This window comes from Diadema setosum, chromosome 17 (genome assembly GCF_964275005.1).
Source record: "Diadema setosum chromosome 17, eeDiaSeto1, whole genome shotgun sequence".
NCBI lineage: Eukaryota > Metazoa > Echinodermata > Echinoidea > Diadematoida > Diadematidae > Diadema > Diadema setosum.
Genome location: NC_092701.1, coordinates 8,965,656 through 8,988,499, shown reverse-complemented (window position 1 = coordinate 8,988,499; position 22,844 = coordinate 8,965,656). Strand labels below are relative to the sequence as shown.

Genomic DNA, 22,844 nt, shown 5'->3' with positions numbered 1-22,844 from the left:
GCAGGGGGAACATCTTCCAAAAGAGAACAGGTTGCAACAGAAGTAAATTCGAACAGAATGCATGTCCTATTAAAATCACTCTCCTCTTTAAAAGTAAAATACCGAAAATCATGGATGACGCACAGTCTGAAAGACAGGAATTCTACAACAAGAGATAATTCCCACAATTCTGACCAGCATTCCATGACTAATGAGGAAAAGCATTACAGGTTTCAGATTTTATTGAAAGAAAAGCCTAAACCATTTGATTACAAGTCTGAAAGAGATCTTATTGGCAATGTTCAATTCACAACTATGATGGAATATTTCCATGTATGAGTTTTCAATTATCAGCGATTACATCTGTATACACTCAAAAATTAATAGGAGCGAAAGTTAACTTTAGTAGCGCAGAGGAAATTCATGAATAATCATTACATTAAATTCTGTTACAAAATTTTTCTGTTATAAAATGTGTGACGTTGGCATGCCATCGACTGAGTCAGTCGGGTATGTGAATGAGGCACACACAGAGTTGATAGACAACTTCTATTTAACGACAGTTACAGTGGGACATCTCTCCAGGCCTCCAACCAGCACAAGCAGAGAGGCCTACACATCTTTGGTGTTTCTCTCTTTTTTTTTTTTTTCTCTCTCTCTCTCTCATTTTTTTCTTCTTAATTTTCCAGCAGCACTGATTGATCGAATCAAAACCAATGCCAGCATGCACTTCTTGAACCCTGATATTAAAGTTGATATTTTCACAAATTGATGAAGTTGAGGAAAGTTCTTTCAACCCAGCCCTTCCGAGGAAGTTACAATTTGACCTTTGACCTCATGAGGTTATTTTTTTTTTCAGAGCCAGCTATGCCACAGTGAATCTAGTTCTACCAACAGGTGGTTTGTTACCAATTTCTCTACATCAGAGACCCTTTCACATGAGTCTAGACAGGGAGGTGGTATCCACCTACCTGGTCCAGGGTAGCACTGCACTTTTACCACAAGCCTATCCATATTCCCAGCACATGCAAGGAGAAAATATTGTAAAGGAGGACACTTTTGCAGTGTGGAAATTTTTGCGCATTTTGCAGAACCAGAAACTAGTACAAAAATAAAAGCATGAGAACATTCTTATTTGCCCTACATTCCAGTGGCTAATGTCATAATTCTGCAGATTTAAAAATACATGACGATGAAATTAACCTTACCTGGCCACGTGCAAAAAAAAAAAATAAATAAATAAATAAATACTCACACAAAGATATCCACTTTTACAGTCGAGCTAAAAAGAATTCCACTTTATGTTCAGCTTCACTGGTGTAAATAGAGTATTTAAGCTAATAACGGAGACACCAAGAGCAGTGAACATTTCAGAAATATTGGATAAACATGAATGTTGAGTTAATAGTCATATAGGTTTCTACAAATAGGGATGTTAATACTGATAAAATAGCAATCAATTCTGTAAATAAGATGAAGTTCATAGTATTCTTGCTTCACAAGTCTTCTACACTAGATGCCTGCATACAAATCTTTACAAACTATCAATTCATTTAGAAACTACTTCAAAAAAGAAGAACTATCACTTACATCAAATTCCTGCACTGTTTCAGAGCTGCAAATGGTGTGTGTACCAAATATAACTCATGAACGGTGAATTTAGACATCCTAGATCACAAACAAATATCATTCTTCATATACATTGTACGTTCACATACGGAGACAGGCTCGCCCATTTACCTCACAGTTGTGGAATTCTATGGACAAAACGTTCAGGTATATCAAATAATGTTAATTTTAAAAAATGGAACTAAAGTCATACACTGATACCCATTTACACCGAGGATGAAATTTGGAGACTCTAGGAGTATTGAAAAAGCGGTCTCTTGTCTGTTTATACTGCTCAGCTCAGGCCACCTGCCCAAAGGGGGCCCTGACTAGCTCTGCTTTCATGGTAACCAAGTTCCCCTAAACTGCGCAGGTTTTTAAATTTCTTACATAACTGTGAAGTGATTGAGCACAAAAGAGTACAAGTTATGCAGCGTTTATCAGTGGCAGTCGGTCACAAGATGGCTGGTTTGTTTACATTCGTTGGCGTTGACCTTCAGAGATTAACTTCCTGGTCGGCAAAAGAGCCATTTCTCGAAACATCTAGCATTTATTGTGCAGCTGAGGCTCCTCGAGGCTGTTATAAGAGGCTCTGAAACTGATCATATCCCCTTTTGTGTATGCTATCTGTTTATACTGACCTAAAAAGGGTGCTTGGAGCTGCTTGAGGAGACTTCAGAACCTGGTGCTTGCTCAGTATGAATGGGGCATAAGTTTGGGACTGGTTTGGGGACACTGGCTGACCTCGCTAAAGAGGTCAACGAGGTAATGATCCCATATACCTGGAACATTCCTCAGCTCTGACCACACTGGTCAGGAATGCGTAAATTCTGGTGGTTGTAAAATTAGTCTTCATACAGAAACTTCTTTAGTTATTGCTTTCACAGATACTTTTATCAAACATGAAAAATAAAGGCTGGGGGATTTCTTTCATCATATTCTATGTCATGTTTATATACATTTTGATAATAAATATGTCAACTTGATGTATGTATGGAAGGATTGTGTATAAAACTTTACAACAATATTTGCAAAATGTATCTTTGAAGACTAAATACATCATATGCACACCACCTTATAACTGTGTACATGATAGTCTACTTTCAGGCAAACTCTTTTTATGATGCACACAGTTGTTTCAAGTCCGCTGGCATAAATATTAGAAAATTATAGATATTTTACTCTCTGTTTTCATTTCCACAGAGATGGAACATTTAAAACCTGAAGCATCCCTATAATTGTACAATGAAATGTTCAGTTCAGTATATAGGCCTATGCCTTCAAGATGCCTAATCATCAGTTTCATATTTCTAATCTATAGGACTGGGGAGGAGAATGTTGCAAAGAGCAATCATTTTCTTACCTTTCGGTCACAATTTTTTTTTCCTTTTTTTTTTTTTTTTTTGGGGGGGGACCCTCCTATCTCAAAAGCACTGTAGAGCTATTACACTAGCAAACAAATACAATTTGTAAAAGGGTCTGAGCTATATGAATGGCAGACTAACCATCTCCCAAGGCTCGAACACACACAGGACTTGTTGAAGATTATGTACCACTTGTACAGATTCGTCAGTACCAGGAAATCACTCAAAACTAGTAGAAAGAGAATGTACATTCCAATGAAATTATACACTGTGGCTGCATACAAGAGTACTCATATCAGATACTGATATGAGTAGTTCCTGTGTGTGAGTGTTAAATTTTCGAATTATTTTTTAATTCAATTAGAAATGTGGATAGCACCAAATGCTTAAAGATGGACCTGTGATCAGCCAATTTAATAGCCACAGAGGAGACTAAAAAGTTGGACCCAACTTACAAAATATCTTGTCAGATTTATGACAATTTTGATTGCGATCAGCAGTATCCAGGCACAAGGGGACCTCTCTGGCACATTTATGACATAAACACAAGTATCTTAAGCTTTGATTTGCAATCAGCAAAGTGCATCCATACTTCCATGGTGAATTGTACACTGTATTTTCATGGTTCTTTGCATGCTGATTCACTAGCGGCTCTCTAGTAGACTTGACGCGTTGGCCAAGCCATAAATTAGCCTCCTATAAGAATCTCGTAAACTGTCAGTAAAATGGGGGAAAGCTATCGCAGAAAGACTTTTATCCGAGCAGACAGACTTTCCAATAGTTACAGGTCATATATCACCACAGCTAAATGTCATTGTTTTGGCATGTCTTCCGATTGAGCCAGTAATTCACAATTGTGCTGCCTAAATTCCTTTAGTGGTCATGTCTTCATTTCTACAGAAATTATGAGAAATATTTTTATTCCTTTCAGTAAAAACAACACTACGGATATACATTATATGCTAACTTTATGGCTGGGCAACCAAAATATCTGGTGGGCAACCAAAATATCTGGTGGGCAGATAAAATAGCAGCAGTATTCTGACAACTGCCCAATCGCCTGATTAAGCCAAAAGGGAGAAAAGTTGTTATACTGCAGTAGCCACAAAACACACTGAAGATATCATTTGGCTACTGCAAAACAAGAAATTTTAATGTGTACTTTAATTTCAAGAATTTTGCCAGAGCCAAGATTCGTGAAATTTAAATGCATGTGAAAGTCAAAACGCTCGCAAAAAAAAAAAAAAAAAAAAATCTTACCTACACTATTATGCAATGAATAGGGGCCTACCAGTAGCACTTTGTGAAAATTTCGTGCCGCAAAAAAAAGGCTATTGGTTCCACTTCACGAAAATTACATGCCACAAATATTCCTGTTCTGCAGTATTCTAGAAAGAAAAAAATATTTACACACCAAATAGCATATCTTAATAAATAAAAAAGCGCACCAGGGCAGGAAAATCATATTCTATATGTCACAAATGTACACACAAGTAGTTACGTACATGTTTAATGTATCAAGGCTGTATGTATGGTTGTTTTAATGTGTACATTGTATGTACACAGGGTGACCAGATTAATGGAGAACATTCTATATGATATAGATATAGTACATACAGGCTGACCAGATCAGTGGAGAATTTTCTACGTGGTATACAATGTAGCTACAGTACATGTATGCATGTGACAGGAAATACATTATAGCTCACTCAATCTAGAATGATTTCACCCATTCCAGAAAATTCTAGGAAGTGCTGGCTGAGTGAGGCACTGCCCCTGTAGCCCAATGTGATTGGTAGTTAATTTTGGCAATGATGTTATGCACATATTAGGCAGTGAGTCATCCAGGATTCCTGGAATTTGGACTTGCTAGTATGTTCAGGTATGTGGCCCCAGGTTGGAGAAAGTTACAGAATGTACTAGAAAGGGGTGAATGGATAGTATATAAGCCGGAGAAATTCTGGGGTAGGCAGAGTACCCAACACCTCTGCTCTGAGAGTTACGTCACTTTTGGCTCTGAAGCGACTTGTTATAGTCAGTCCTGTGTTACCTGCTGACCTGCTATACAAACTGTGTTTGTGGAGATAAGGCCTGGGAGACTTTTTTGCCTGCAGAGAATTAATTTGCCTACGTTGGAGATAGACTCCATATTTTAGTGTCAACGGACATTATTACGGCAAAGCTGTGACGGGCTGGATTCCTTGCTGGACATTATAAAGTGAATCATCATTCAACGCATCAACTGGACGTGGTCGTCACAACGTTTGGATTCTGCGAGTTTCGCCGTGAACATATATCGTGGATTTTACCCCAGATTTATAACGTGGATTATTGCAACCAGTGCCTCTGAATTTACGTTGGAGGAATCATTCATCGGTGCATCAAGGACCATTCATCTGTGTGTCGAACATCGTATCTGGACATCACCAGGGGACTATGTGAACATCGTCATTATCAGATTTTGGACTGTAATGCGTGTAAGTGATTCCATTACCGATTTATAATTGTTTCTCTTGATCATTATTGTACTGATGTGAAAACCGATTACGAGTCTGTACCCACAATATCGCTGTTAATAAACCGCCTGAACATTAGTTGATTGTTTCTTTTGTGCGATCATTCTCAAAGTGATTTTGGTCGTAACATATATGTGTCTGCTCTCAATATATATCTTTTGATCTTTCTTTGATTAAAAAAAAGCAGTTTCCACTTAGTCTGGGTTCAAATTAGCATGCAAATCATGACTGTACTAAATAAAAGAGCAATTTTACATGAGGCCTAGATTTTGATGCTTCTAATATATGACTATTACATTTCTTCCCAGTGTGCATCATTCTACTAATCCATCACTTACCTTTATTCACCTCACACTCCACATTTCACTCCTTTTCTCTGTCTCTTTCTATTTCTTCCTAATTTTCATATTATGCAGGTTAGCTCTTGGATTTATACTTTCTGAAAAAAAAAAAATATGCACTTCTCAATCAAAATATGAAATTCACAGATTTTGTGTGACTTTTCTCCCTTGACCAATCTGTCTCCAGCAGCCAAACAGAGCAAAGCCTTTCATAGGGTCCCAACGGTCCCCTCAGAACTCAAATCCTGCGAGTGCCACCACCAAATTCCGTCACACTAACTCATTTGCATTCACCGAATCGGCGTGAGATCCAGCTATTAGCCTCACTTCAATGCCAAAGCACAGTTCAGCTAAGATTTCCAACCTAAGCAACACTATCATTTTATTGATGCAGTTTTACATTTTAGTAGTCATGTAGTACTCTGAGAAACATAGTCAGAGGAAAACAATTAATCAGATGTACCTATCTTTTGATAATCAGTACTTTGAATATATCACATGAAATTATGGCAAAGAAATATATTCAAAGTCAATCATGATATAAACGAAGAGTATCATATAATTAAATGAATGGATATACACCAAGTATTGATACTAGGAAACAAGAACAGACTGACATCTTTTTATCACTCATTTACATTTTTTGATAACCAAATGAGCTTAAAAGAGCAGACCAACAATGTTATTTCAGTGGGAACTTTGTATAAAGTCCAGTGAAGCAATTTCTCAATTGGTCTTGAATAGAGGCTAAGCTGAACCTAGCTCAGAAAGAGAGCCCCCTGTAGCTATGGACTCTACAGGAAAGGAAAAAGAAAGTCTCCTATTTTTAGCCCTGGCAGTGCATTCAGAAACCACTAGGCACACACCTGCTTTCTACACTCACTCCATCCACTGCTTGGCCAGAGGCTTCGAGAGGTTCAATCGCTTTTTGACGCACGACACAGCACTTTAAAAAGAACCCCGCCTCTACTGAGGTGTCCACAGAGAGTGCTGTCGTCATGGAAACAGGTTTTTATTCCTCCCATTAACCAAACTAGGAGCAGGTAAGAGCAGCCTGACACATAAATATTTCACATCTGTGACTCTACCATTTCTTAATGGTTGCAGATTATCAGCATGATATACATTAAGCTCTCTTTTTAAGTCAATCCAACTTTGGGAGTAGAGCCATAATATGCACTGAATAATATTTGAATCAAATTTCAAGTCTGTAGATTTTGAGATCAACACTGCTTTATCTTTGGCCTCTGAAAACCAGGCAGGATTGTAGCTTTAATACACAAGTGTCATATCCACATAATATCAGTTTTTTTCCTGAAAAAGGACATATTTTCTGCCAAAAATACCTCAAAAGTCTATAACTTGTGATCTCCCTAAAGAAACTTACTTCTGCTTTTTCATCTTCTTGTTTTTTGAGAACATTCATTTCAAGAGTCAATACATGCTTAATTTGAATTTTCATCTGATATTCTATATGAGAGATTCACCGCAATCATTCCCAAAAGCCTTCATAAATCAAGTATGATAGGTAGTCTGTGCTGTAATATGTGCATTTTAGAGAAAATACAGGGACCATTTATTGTGCTTCACACGCAACCTTCACAATCAATTTACAGAATCAGATATAAGCTTTGTTCAGTCACATAATTGACTCACTGGTTGGAGTGTATAAGCAGACAGCTTTATGACATTTACAACAAGAAAAAAAAATCCATGTGCTCAACCAACAAAAGTGAAATTCTCATGTCTGTCACTGAGAAGCTCAGACATTATTTGTCAATTCATGAAATATAAGACCATAACACTCCCCGCAAGAATGACGTTGCCCTTTAAATCTTTATTGCTGTTAATCATTTCTTTCCTCCGAGCGGGGCTTCCGAGATAGTTCGAGAGGAAGTCGACCACGAGACATGATGCATATTTCACCGACGCGGAAATCATCGTACGTGCGATTCGCCGGGAGAAGGGGGGGTTTGCCGACGGTGATGTCATGCATGATCTTTTTTTTTTTTTCTTCCTACGATTCCTTCCCACATGCTCACAGTACAGGCTCTGGTGTTGACAGCATCTAGTCCATGAAGTCTGGTTTTCTGATATACCAATCACGGTCACCTTGGCAACAGCTAAAAGACTTAACAGTCAATTACACAACCTAAAAATAAACCGTATCTGAGTATTAGAACATTTCAATTTCAAATAATTAACTGGCCACAAGAATTTATCGAACAGGAATTATCTCGTTTTTACCAAAAGATTAAGGTGATTTTTTTTTTCTTTTTTTGAAATATGAATACTACAGTATCCTGCCATCCACTTTTGATGAATAACCTCAAGGCTAGCTATATAAAATAGTGCAAGGAAAATTATCTATACTGTCAAAAAGATGTGTCCTGGTAGAAGTTACAAATGGCAGGAGGCAACCAAACTGTAGACATGATTAATAATCAAGTTCACAGACACATCAAAATTTGTTTGTAGATCTTCACCCCTCTCCCCCCCCCCCCCCTCCAAACATACACCCACCAAAACATGCTCCTCTACAATTCAGTTCCCTTCTTCTGTTTAAAACCACTAGAATGGTTCTTGATGAGTCTACATGAACCCAAGCCGAGGCACGTTGATTACAACAAAGCCTGTTTTTAGACTAGTCCTCAGACGGAGAGCTGTACCTGGACATCTCGTCTCTTCCATCAATTCATTCACTGAGTATTGAGCCCAGGTTTGCCCCCCTTTGTTAAGGCAATTAATCTACTGGGATATGCTCCATTCATTACCCTCTTTTGGAATGCGGCTGGAAAGCGAACCAGCACATTCTTCTCTGGATTGGAATGACAGATTTGCTGTAAGGATGAAAAAAAAAAAGGGGGGCGCACGAGTTGAAAAATCTCAATTCCAGATCTGATGGATGCACACTGTGTTAGCGTGATGTTCTGTCGTACGGGGTAAGTCCCTGTTGTCGCGCAGAACAAGTTTGTGGAACAGACAGCACTCATGTTCATGTACTGTTTTGAGGGGTGGGATATCTCTTGGGTCTGGAACAGTGTTCTCTGGGACCATTTTACCTCAAGCTTCATGCACTCACTTGTGTTGGACTGTGTTACCAGGAGATGGAGGGCCCGTTAAACTAACATTTTTTTGAAAATCAATTTTTGCAATTGCAATGCAAAGACATTAATTCTTCAGTGTGGACACACACAAAAAAAAGTATTTACTGTCCCGATATGGATTGTGATGCAAAGACAGTACCATACAGCATGTTTGTTTGTTTGTTTTGTTTTCTGTTTTTTGTTTTTTGGGGGGAACTCTTGCGATAATTTTCCCTGTGAAGCATGTGTGAACAGCACGCAAAGACGCCATTGACTTTTTTAATCGCAATAGTAATGCAACTCGCTACAGTAAGGCCACACATTTGGATGCCTAAGGTCATGTTCTGATGACTGTTTAAGCATGCACACACGATTTTTGTTTGTTTGTTTAATTTTGGCATGTATACAGTGAAGTATATAAAATCCAATGCATAGCAATGCAACAGCTGATGACTGATCCTGTGTGTGAATGCGCCAGATCGAGGATTCCAACCTCTCAAGGTGCCATGTCATGTATGGAAGGCACTTATATATCCAGGATTATTATTTTCTGCATTATGATTGTCTGTGCATGTGTGTATTTGAGGAGCAAAGGTACATGTACCCCCTTCAGGTACATTGGACCAAGGTACAAACTACAGGAGACCATTTTCCAAGCATGAGATACTCGACAGATACATTGTAGTGTGGAAGGACCTCATAGTCATACAAACCTTATGACGGGGCAGCCCCTCGCATTTTTAAGATTTGATCGACAGCAGATAATCGCGGTATGTGGTGACACATTTAATAGGCACATGACATCCAATGTGTAATGCCCTAATCATTTGAAAGACTCCCTCACTCATGGGCTAGCTTAACCAATCAAGTCATGGAAGAAGTTTGCTGTAGAAACAATCATCTTGACATCATCAGATTGGCAACTATGAAATTTTATAAACAATGAATGTTATCTATTACGATATGTGTTGCTAATTTAAGTGTCAGTTATGAATTCAGCGATCAAATGTCTTTAAAAAAAAATCTGTTCTGGAAACAATTATTTATGAACAAGAAAGTGCTCGAATGAAAGATTTTTTTTTCAATTTTCCTTACGAAACATTACCTACAAAATGTAAGAATAGTGATTATAAAAACACACAAAAGCATGTACATGTACATGTACAACATGCAAGACCTCATTATACAGCACAATAGTGAGCTGTAGATATGCACCATGAACACTAAAAGACGATGCAGCCTCCTGGGTTGGACAATGGAAATACATCTAGTAGTTGCCTTGTGCATGTGCAGAACAGCATTTTTAGCCTAATAGTATTGTCTTTTACAGCATACACATCAAAGATCTAAAGCTCGCAAATATCATTCTACATGACTGAATTCCTGACAAAGAAAAATATAACATTTACAAGACAGTTTTTGGACTGATAAACTAGCAATTATCGGGGGGGGGGGAATCAATGAGAAGGCAAATTACATTTGCCCAAGCATGTCTGGTGATTAACAATGCTGAATGATACAGTGTACGACTAAAAGAACAGAAACTCAATATTGGAAAGTTGTCAACCTCCTTACAGACTCATGCTTCCATTACAATCTCTTTCAACTTCCTCATAGCTTAACATTCATCCATAGCAATGTGTACAATGACACATATCCTCGGTAAATCAAGTTTTTTTTTTTGTATGAGTGTCTAATTTTAGACACAAAGACTTGCATTCATCAAAAAAAATAAAACAAATTAAAAATAATGGGTGATACGTGTCTTGCATTGCTCCTTCCTGCACGTTTACAAATCTGACAAGCTACCAAGAAATTTGGATCTTTCCATAATGCTGCATGTCTGCTTGCAATGTGAATCTGTCTGATCTCGGCAAATTGGCAATATGGATTTACGAGGGAGAAGTTGGAGGTGGCAAGGAGACACTGTCCTCGAAAACAGCTGCTGCAAACTGTAAGATTCTGGAATTAACAATTACCGGTTTTAGTGGATGACATCAAATTATAATTAGTTTCACACTTCGAGAGAGCTCATTTGTAGATGTGTGTCTTAAATAGAAACATGTTTCATGCAATAAAAGTCTTCTTGAACTGCAGTCTTAAAGCAAACTACACAAAGTAAATCATATATTTCCCAAATGCATTTCTCACATTATTCATTTAGCCATGAGACTGTTTTAGTAATGTGATAAAATTCATGTTTCTTCTCCTAAGGCCTTTTAAGGAGCCATTTATTCACCTGCACCCTCCAGGTAAGTTTCTGAGGCAGGAAGCTACAGTACTTAATAACTATACACAGCCCAGTCGCCGCTGTACATACGTAGCGCGACAGGGCTGTACCAACGAAGCTCCAAACACGAAGAGGGTCCAACGATCGCATGCGATCGGATTGAATTTTGATACTTTAGATCATTTTTTTGTCACTTCAAACTCATCTGACGAACAAAATGATAATGAGACTTCATATCTATGCTATGAATATTGAAATTTAGATTTAATAACTTACCTAAAATGATGGTTATATGCAGCATGTGTGAACGGTTCACGAACGGTACATCGTCTTTCACGCCAGGCCATTTACGCATCCGGGAGGTCACATGATCTGAATGCCCTTTCAAAAGGTCGCGCTGTCGACCGTGCTGCTACACCAACACTCAAGCAGCGCATCGCACGCACGCAAAAGATTTCCGCATAGATCAAGGCGCCATTTTGAATTCTGCAACGATGAACCCTGACGGTGTTAGGGAATCCGCCAGAAAGTATCATTTTTTGGTTCCACGGACTTATCACGACGGCTCTCAATGGACTTACGAACCTTCTGTAATACAAGCATGCACTTAAAGGTCCAGTTTACCTTTGGGAGCAGTGATTTCAAAAATGTTCAAGATATCACATTTGATGCATATGTGTAGGTCTGTTGTATCATAAAACATCCTACCATATGAAATATTTGCAATAAAACCTAAAATATAAGGAGATATCAGGGTTTTTCTCAGTAAACCGTAACTGTATACGGTTTAGTCTGGAAACATTTTTATTATAACTATTGTTCACATTTTGTGTATTTAACAACACTTAACATCGATTACACGGATTCAAATTTTGACAGTGGTTGTTTCTATCCCTAACTCACATTTTAGAACTATTTTAAAGCACTAATGCTTTCATCTGCAAATGGTAAATTATGCCTTTAAGGTGAGTAACGTTTGGTAACGTGTACATTGTTTATAAAGAACGTATAAATTTTCATAAGTTTTGTAGTTGTGTTGTGGTTCCCCACTTTGTAGGTGCCCGCTCGTTGGTCAGACGCTGTATTCGCGTAGCGTATTAACAGCGTCTGGTCGGGCTACAGTACTTAATAGCATTCATCAGTTGTTGCTAGGTAGGGTAAGCCATCGGCAAGTCTTGTGGTTGTTTAGACAATCTTTTGGTAACAACGCATGCATGGCATTTGAATACAATACAGATATGTTGCATCAAATTGTGGTAATTCCTAGATGAGAATGGTACCAAGTGTATTACCGCAGTACATATTGTACATTTACTACTATTCATAGTGTGTATATTTCTTTACTTTTTTGCTTCTACATTGTATACGGTACCTTGTACTGTAGTGCCTTGTGTTCTATGTAAACAAAGAAGAAATTGAATTGTGAATTGTTGAACTGTGAAATATTCAAAATCTTATCTATATAATTTGAAATTGTTTTCTTTCTATGTAGTGAGAAATATTCTCAAGAGTTCTGAAAACATCTGTGAAGTGAAATTTCCTTCGTTCGTCAAACTCACCCTTATTCTTCTCATGGCAGCCACGATCTCCACGCGACTGCTTGGTCTGGGGACGTCCAGTGTACCGATGTACTGTGAGGAAGACAATTAAAAAAATAACCATTAATCTTTCATTTCAATCATTACCTTTCAAATTCTACATTTGAATTGTTATGAATGTACCTTTTAGTAGATATATACATGTACGATGTACTGTATGTATGGTTTTTTAAATGTGTGCATGTACAAGTATGCAGATTGACCAGATTAGTGGAGAAGTTTTTAATTGGTGTAGCTACAGTACATGCATGTGAAAGGAAGTACACATGTACCGGTAATTACAGTGTAGCTCATCCAATCTAGAATGTTCTAGGAAGTACCTACATATTTGGATAACGTCATGCAATACATACACTGTACCTGTAACCCAATGTGATTGGTAGTTACAGACAGGAGGTCAGGGTTCTGGAAGGCTCTTGAAGTCATGTACAAGTATGTACAAGTACAGTGTATGTGTCGTGGATAGGTGGTACGTTAGGGGGCTGTGATGATGTGGTGATAGACCCCAGGACTCAAATGAATGAGTGGACGCAGGATTGTAGTTCACTTGACTTTATTGGTGTCAGTAAATCGACACACAAAAAAGAAAACCCCTAAGTCAGGTAGCAACTCGCTCTTTGAAAGTATGAACCCTCATCCTCAGACATGAGAACACCAGTACCGGAGGGCTGAACATCTCACCCATGAACAAGTTTGTCTTGTCCAAAAGAAACTGCCAAAAGCCAAAAGACATCATAACAGGCAGCAAACAGCCAGACTCAACCCATTGCGGCAGGTTGCTTGTCCTAGCTACGGTGCGAGAGTGCGAAGTGAGGTGTGTGTCGTGCAGAGTGCAGTGCAAGTGTCCAAATTTCCCGCGGTACATACGAACAGCACAAAGGGCGCATTCATGTGCAACTCAACCCCTGGAAAATGACTAATATTCATCCGCCTACTGTCCATTTCTGTTTACAGCAAAATTTCACAAAATTATGAAAATTATCCTTCTCACTCCTCTTTCTAAACACACCAATCTAACCTTCCATTTTCCAACTACATATACCGAATTACGCATCACAAATAGGGAGTACATTAATTCCAGACACTAATTTCTGATACATCGGTGCATGGTCATCTTGAATACCTAAAGCATTCCGAATTCCTGACTGTGATTACCAAGCACGTTCGACAAAAAGCTCCTTGTAAACAACTCCTGTTTCACAACAACTGTCTAATGAGCTGTAATAAACTCACAATAAAACTAGTAGTCTTCAATAAAGTATTTTCATCACTTTCTCAATTTCCATTTCCCGTCATGTCCCCCTGGAAAGAAAATATTCGTCTCGAATATTTCAAAATTTCATATGTAATTTCAGAATTACAAGTAAGTCCATAAATTGCCCAATAAATTACTCAGAATTCCATATGAAATTTCAACAAGTGAAAGAGCATACTTCTCTCTCTCCTTTCTTTCAATTCAGTAAAATCTCAATAATTGACTGTCATATCAAATTTGATCACATATTTTAACCCTGAACTTTCACACCGGTAATCCAGTGATTGCAGACACTGGTAATCTGGATGGATTACGATGAATTCCTTTGTTGCTACGAGCTGAGCGTCTAGGTCCATCATTACGTTGATCCCCTTCTACAATTTCCTCAGTCAGATGAAGGGTCTCAGGTGGATTATAACAATATCGAAAATGATGAAAATCAAACTCTTCCGCCTCATCGTCGTTATCATCGTCATCATCATCATCAATATTGCCAACATCTCCCAGGCGTCCTGATTGCATTTCTTCATCGGTAGAGCAGTCACTGGGTAAGACTTCTTCCAAAACATGTGGTTCTTCCTGTCGAGGGTCAGGAATAACTTGTCTTCGATTAATCCATCGTGACGCTCCACCCATCGCTGGTCTAACTTCATAAAGATCCTCATGCTCATTCTTATTCACAATTATGTGAGTTGCTTCAAAGAATTTGTCCTGAAGTTTGTGTCTACCATCAAAAGCATTCCTTTTGAGTAGGACTCTGCTTCCTATCTCTAAAGATGGATCTGTAGTACGTTCGTCGTGCTTCTGTTTCTCTTTCCTAGCTGCCTCCCTCAGTCTGCCAGAAACTACTTGCTGAGCTCGCTTGATTAGTTTCTCTTGTTCTGCAACATGATTTGCTTCCCACTCTCCATCTAATCGATCCAATAAGTGATCTAGTGGTAGTTCAGGTTGTCTACCAAACATGAGGAAGTGTGGTGTCTCTTGAATTTCTCTTTCCTTCTGGGGTGTATCTGCTGTTGCTCTCACTGATCCAAGGTTTTCAGCAACACACTCTGAAAAATGTTCTTGCAGTACTTCGCACACAGAAACTTCCACATTGTTTCCTTCCACATCTAGTAGTACTTCTTCCTTTGGAATTACTGATGAAGCCTCTGTGATCATAGTATGGGAGTCTAACTGTACTTCTCCTTCAGTCTTATTTGCTATCAACACTTCTATGTCTCTCCCCGACTGAACTGAATGACATCCTTCATAGACCTCCACTAATTCATTGCCTGAAATTGAAGATGGTCGCACAATCACATTGTTGATAACTTCCTTGGTTGGTTGTTGGACAGTTGCTCGGAAACTGCAAACCACTTTGCGAATGGAGTGTGGTGGTAGAACTTCCTTCTGGGTAGTACATACTTTAAAAGTCTGTGTTTCTACTGCATCAGATTGAGGAACATTAGCTTCTTTGCCTGAAATCACCACTCCCCTCAAATGTCGAAGGATGTTACATCCCAGCAACACTGGATAGTTCCCTTCAGATGTACATGCTTCATCTGATACTACCAAGAAACTTCCTAACAGTTCTTGTCCTTTCACAACAATGGGCACTTCAATGTATCCATGAATAGGAATGCGAACTCCTCCGACACCTATCACATTTAGAAAAAGACCACTTGGGGACTTCAGATCTCCCAGCCTATCTTTCAGTTTCTCATTATAAAAGGAGGCAGGAATAATTGAGGTCTCAGCGCCAGTGTCCATGACACAACCCACTTCTAATCCTCCAATTGACATTGTGCATGAGGGGCTTCGGGCTAACAACCGATCCACCAGTTCAGTCTCCATTTGCTCTGCATGTATATCGACGCTGCCATGCCTAGCCTCAGGGTTCTGGGTTGCATTGCTTTGTGTTGAAGTAGTAGATGAAATATTTTGGTTCTGCATCTGCGGACAATCATGGCTAATATGTCCTCGTCCCCGACATTTGTAACACACTGTATCTGCTGTACAAAACCTCCTGGTGTGACCCTTCTGTAAACAGTTATAACACCTTTCATCACTGAGTCTTCTGGGCTGACTTGTGGTTTGGTTCTCCATCAAAGTTTTCACACACTTTGTAAGCTGAGATACGTCCCTGCGAAGTTGTGACAACTCTTTGTGATAGTGTTCTTCTTCCACATTAACCTTCTGTGCCGCAGGACAATCATCACCTACTTTCACGTAAGCATCATTCACCCTTGGCTTCCGCTGGGGTTCCTGGTCTCGGAAGAACTCGAGAACGTCTTCTCTCATCTCTATAAAAGTCTTTTTCTTCGAACCGAGTTCGATTCTTCGCAGTTCCCGTTGGACCCACGCTTGGTTTGTTCCGGTAACGAATCTCTCCTTCAAGGATGAATCTCTAAGTTGTTCTAAGGCCTTTCTCTCGTCTGAACTAGATGCTGCCTTTTCCATTCTGCTGTAGATGCGCATAAGTGCTCTGCTGTAGTCTGCCAATGTCTCAGTACCAGACTGTTTCCTGTTATGAAACTCTGCGGTTAAGGACTGCACTGTTTCTACTGTCCCAAACAATGACTTCAACACACCAATCAGCTTATCACAGTCCTTTTGAACACTTTCCCCTCTGCAGAGAACCTCCTCCTTTGCTGCTCCAGCCAAGTGATCAATGAGAGACTGCGCCTTCTCGCTACCCTCAAGATTATAATGCCGTGCATAACTATCAAAGTTATCTAGCCACTCCTGCAAAGACAAGTCACCAGCAACCTGAGGGATCCCCCTATACTTGCTCAATTTGACAGGCGGTGGTGCCTTTTGCACATTCAGTCCCTGAAGTACACTCGTAAGGGTTTGTAACATTTCTGTCATTGATTCTGCCATCGTTACAAAGAGCTGTTGAGAGAAATATCACTGGGAAAGAATTGTACTTTACAACTTATTTTCTACATGTGTTAATACAATGCTTAACTCTATGTTAATCTCTACTTTAAAACCAGTCCTGTTTATGTCCGGATTCCCAGCTTCCCTCCAATTCGTCCCATCAGTGGTAGAGATAAGGTTCAGTTCTATTCTCCCTCGCAGCAGTCAGTCCAGATTCCTAGTTGACATCAGACGACAGTCTCGCGCCATAGACACGACGACATCCAGCAGAAGATCCAGCGCTGAATACCCGACCAGACATCCCGCCCGGTCAGATCAAACTGTGGAGTTGCTACTTGCAGCTCGCCTCGACGAAGGGGTTTGAAGCGACGAACATCCCTGCGACGACCATCCCATCCTCGTCGCCAGTTTGTCGTGGATAGGTGGTACGTTAGGGGGCTGTGATGATGTGGTGATAGACCCCAGGACTCAAATGAATGAGTGGACGCAGGATTGTAGTTCACTTGACTTTATTGGTGTCAGTAAATCGACACACAAAAAAGAAAACCCCTAAGTCAGGTAGCAACTCGCTCTTTGAAAGTATGAACCCTCATCCTCAGACATGAGAACACCAGTACCGGAGGGCTGAACATCTCACCCATGAACAAGTTTGTCTTGTCCAAAAGAAACTGCCAAAAGCCAAAAGACATCATAACAGGCAGCAAACAGCCAGACTCAACCCATTGCGGCAGGTTGCTTGTCCTAGCTACGGTGCGAGAGTGCGAAGTGAGGTGTGTGTCGTGCAGAGTGCAGTGCAAGTGTCCAAATTTCCCGCGGTACATACGAACAGCACAAAGGGCGCATTCATGTGCAACTCAACCCCTGGAAAATGACTAATATTCATCCGCCTACTGTCCATTTCTGTTTACAGCAAAATTTCACAAAATTATGAAAATTATCCTTCTCACTCCTCTTTCTAAACACACCAATCTAACCTTCCATTTTCCAACTACATATACCGAATTACGCATCACAAATAGGGAGTACATTAATTCCAGACACTAATTTCTGATACATCGGTGCATGGTCATCTTGAATACCTAAAGCATTCCGAATTCCTGACTGTGATTACCAAGCACGTTTGACAAAAAGCTCCTTGTAAACAACTCCTGTTTCACAACAACTGTCTAATGAGCTGTAATAAACTCACAATAAAACTAGTAGTCTTCAATAAAGTATTTTCATCACTTTCTCAATTTCCATTTCCCGTCATATGTAGCCCCAGGGTGGAGCAAATTACAGAACATTAAAGAAGGGGTGAATGGACCTACAGATATAAGCCACAGAAATTCTGAAGAAGGCAGAGTACCCAACACCTCTCTGCTCTGAGCTACGTCACTTCTGGCTCTGAAGCGACTTGTTATAGTCAGTCCTGTGTTACCTGCTGACCTGTTCTATTTGTGGAGATAAGGCCTGGGAGACATTTTGCCTGCAGAGAATTGAATCGCCTTCAATGGTGACAGACTCCATTCTCATGTCAATGGACATTGCTATGTCAAAGCTGTGACGGGCTGAATTCCTAGCTGGATATCATTTGCTGGATTATCATTCACGTACCGACTGGACGCGGTCATCATATCGTCTGGATTCGACAGGTGTCGCTGTGGATTTATACTGTGGATTTTCCCTTGGATTACTGTAACCTGTGTCTATCGATTTACGTCGGAGGAATCATTCATCGGTGCATCAAGGATCATTCATCTGTGCATCAAACATAATCTTTGGACATTTCCAGGGGATTACATACATTGTATGTACATGGACCTTGTGATTTCAGATTTGACTGTGATGCATGTAAGTGATTACAGTACCGATTAATAATTGTCTCTATTGATCACTATTGTACTGTTGTGAACGATCATTACGAGTCTGTACTGGCACTAGAACATAAATATATTGGTTCTTTTGTGCAATCATTCTCAGTGTGATTTTGATCGTTACAGAATGAAAATTAAACAGAAAAGTGCAGTGCAGGAAGTTACAGTAGATCACCACTCATGAAGATCAAATGTAAATCTTCATGAAAGAAACTGTGATTATTTCTTATGACTTGATTTTCCTATAACAGATACCAAGTGTGCTGCAAATTCATTGCTTTCATTGGTATGACATAAGATGACAAAATTTGACCTCCATTCAACAGAAAAAGATCTGAAGTTTGATATCACAACTACTGTCTGACCAAAATGAAAGAGACTGGATAAAAAACATATTCCACAGCTTGAAGCTGAAACTGAAGCTGAAAGATTGATGACCTATTCAGAATGACTTACTACAGTTGTAACATGTGGTTTTAAACAATTTCTGTTCCAGGGACTTTAGACAGTGTGTACAATGCTATGGGTTTTCTGTGCCAATCAACACTCAAGGCAGACAATATGTAGTTCTTATAAATGTCATTTTTGCAAAGTATGCATTGTTTCTCTTATACCTTAATTAAAGGTTAAATATTAATGATTAAATATCTATAATGCATAAAACAAACACTCAGGAACATGACACATCAGAAAATAAAATCCTCTCTTATAAATATGGATGTGGAGCTTTTTTTATCCCTCTTTTTGAGGAGGGGGGGATATTTTTTCACATCGAGGAAGAACAGGAGTAAGGAGTTTATAAATAGCAGCTGCAAGTCACATCGGATGACCGCAAGAAATGCCGCATTTACTGGCATGACAAATCCCGGTTTGGGTTTCCGAGATGCTTAGCTAAAAACCCACCTCCTTCAAGTACAGACCGCAGCCTGTGTTTATCTTCGAGTCAGACGCATAGATGGCACATCGATATACACAGTACTGGTACTCTCACAGATTATACTTAATGTATGCCACTGATGATGGCTACATATCTGCAAACATCTTCTCCATTTCTTAATCTTTACCTCATAAACACACACACACACACACACACACATACACACACACACACACACACACATCCTAGTGTATACCACACATGTACACATACACATACAACTGTACACACATTCACTCATACACATGCATGCACTGTTCAGGTCTGAAAATTTGCAAATGACGTGTATTCAATATTTACTGTAAAACGAGAAATTTTCGCGTACATTTTAATTTCGCGAATTTCGCGAGCGCCAAAATTCGCGAAATTAAAATGCACGCGAAAGTTTTTGTCTACACTACATGCATTGAACACCAGTGGCAATTCGCGAAAATTTCATGCCACGAAAAGGGTTGTCAGCTCCAATTCGCGAAAATTTCATGCCGCGAATATATCATGTTTTACAGTAGTCAAGATGCCAACCTGTTTACTGCAGTTTTCTGAAGGCTGAAAAGACATATTTGGTGGAAAAAACAGTTTTATTACCTTTTCTAAAATAGAGATGTATTTTATAGTAAAACAATTTGGGAAATATACTGTTTTCCATGAAACCTACAGTATTTTGGGGGAAAAACAGCAAAACTGGTGCACAAAAGAAATAGTTGGCACCTCTGACAAAGTAAGCTACATGATTGAATCAACTGAAATACATCATGTACAGTGATATCACTCTCTCAGGTTACTGCTATGGCTGCATTATTAAAGTTTTTTCACTCAGAAGATGTAAAGCAGCTATGACTGGGATTATTAATTAGAATTAAGTCTGAATCTGAGGCTAGCAAGGGCTCAGCTTGTCTCTGGTACCATCTGCCACTTCAGTATAAGCCAAAGGGGTCACATGAGGTCAATGGCAATCTACAAAGTGTGAAATAGAGACTCCATAGTCCCACACACTCACTGGAAAGTATTATCAATATTAAAAATCTCACATTTTACAGTCAACCTTGCTTTATATACGTTGACCTCGCATACACTGTAAGTCGAATAATTGCTTAAGTCAAAAGTCTTTTTCAGTCCTCTTCTCTTTATATTCTATTGATTTTAATCCCTCATATTACTCCAAAGTCCAATTTTCTCTATGGAAAGTCAAAGCTGTTTCTTCAGTCCAAATAGATTTGACTCAGGCGAGGTTGACTGTAGGGCCTACTTGCATTACCAGCTTTACATACCAATACACTTGGGCACTGGCTCAACAGTTTCTGGCAAATTTCATGTGTGCCCCAGGGTATAGCACATGGAAGTCATGCAACAGCAACAAAAATAATAATAATAATAGTAACAAATAAAATGATTTTTTTTTTTTTTTTTTAACAGCAGTGAAGGTGCTTTAATATTGCAAATCGTCACAGAGGAACTCCATTTTCAGTGAACAGACAATTACATGCCTGTGTGCAATTTTTCAGGTTGTGCTGCCAGTTGGCTTACGGCACATTTGCTTTGAAACTTTAATTGAAATATTATGATTTTTCTAACACAAAAGTGCAAACACTTCTCTACTGTATCAAAATACAGACATATTTCTTTTATAAATTGCAGTTATATTTTCCTGGTTTGGAAGTGTTTGACTTTTATAGATGTCAATCAAAAGATTTACAAAGTAATTCCAGATTACATGATAGACGTCATGCTTAAATTACATAACAGACATCACACTTAACATGTACGTGTAAACATGCCAGGTTCATATGCATTCGCATACAGTGGACTGCCAAGTTTGTAGTGCCATCACGTTCACACTGGTGATTATCACATTATTGTCTCAGCGCCTGAGATACTCTGCAGATTACATACTGCATGGTGCAAACGAACCTTTAGTTTACACTGCCCACTCTGTCTCCCTCTATGACTAAGGTGGATTTAGTGGATTTATAACTTCGAGCGGTAACAACGAAAGAATTGAAAGCAAATGAAAACACAAGGCAGAGTTAATGCCTATAATAACATGCTTACTCATCTTCTGTCTTAAAATAACTCTGGCACTGATTATTTAAAAAACAAAAACAAAACAAAACAAGAAGAAGAAGAGGCATGCTCGCAATAAAAGCTATCTCAGTACTTGGGAAGTTATTTTCATCTTATCAGCAGCTACATTTTTATTACAATTCCAGCAATAAAGGTCGCTAAATTAACTGGCTTAAATTAAATCCTGGCTAGCACCAGCAAAACGTAATTCACCACTGATAAATTAAAAGAAAAAAGTTAACACTTCCTTTAAAGTGGCAAAGTACCAGTATAGAACTGCACTGACTTTGACCTCACAATTTCAAACATTTCTTCTTTTTCTATAGGGAAAAAGAAAAAAAAAAAAACAGACAGTTCATACTCGTGAGAAAGCAAGTTCATTTCAAGCCCATAAAAGTTTAGTGACCTCATGTCCATTAACCAATGCAGTATCAAGATTGATGCTCATTCCTTGGATTCGCTTACAGGTATTGATAGGGTCACTTGGACTATTACCACTCTGCTACAGACAGAGCAAGGGTTTGTTGTCATAAGGAAAAATGGAAAACATCCTGATTAGACAGGGCGCAGTGACAGTGAGCTTGCCCCCCATCACTTGGGATAATGGGTCGGCCATATGTACCCCCCATAGAACTTCCATCATCGGCCTAATGAGCTGCGTGATCTTTACTCATAACTCATAATTCAGAGCTCCGACCGCAGGCGCCTAGTCTACCCATCACAGACCCGGTCATGTCTCAGACCAAAGCCGTCTCCCAACACAAATCTACTCACGTATCCACCGAAGTCATTTTAAAGAAATCAGAAATCATGCCCTCTCAAAATCATACATTTGCTTTCACAACATCCACAAATGAAATTTCTGCGTTCAAACTTTCTACTTCTGGGAGTGATAACAAGAAACAAAGCAATCGTGCCGTGTGAACAGAGCATTGTTCCAGGTACTGCTGAGGGCTTCCCCATCTCTCTGAATACATGTAGTGCCTGAACCCGAGTCTTGTCTCGGTTTACTCACGAAATGAGGGTACTTATCAGCATCTTTTATTCCTAATGGCCATGTCCTGTGATGAAGACATACTGTAAAACCAGAAATTTTCGTGTTCATAAAATTCTTGTGAATTTCACAAAGAATCAAGATTCGCTAAAAA

At 39.2% G+C, this 22,844-nt stretch overlaps 1 protein-coding gene across 1 annotated transcript in view; it reads right to left on the bottom strand.

Annotated features, from left to right (window-relative positions):
* The window catches only part of LOC140241150 (uncharacterized), a 150,071-nt gene that overhangs the window by 98,894 nt on the left and 28,333 nt on the right, over positions 1–22,844 (bottom strand). The window contains exon 3 of the mRNA XM_072320910.1: positions 12,684–12,755. Coding sequence (XP_072177011.1) covers positions 12,684–12,755 — 72 coding nt within the window. The remainder of the gene's footprint in view (positions 1–12,683; positions 12,756–22,844) is intronic.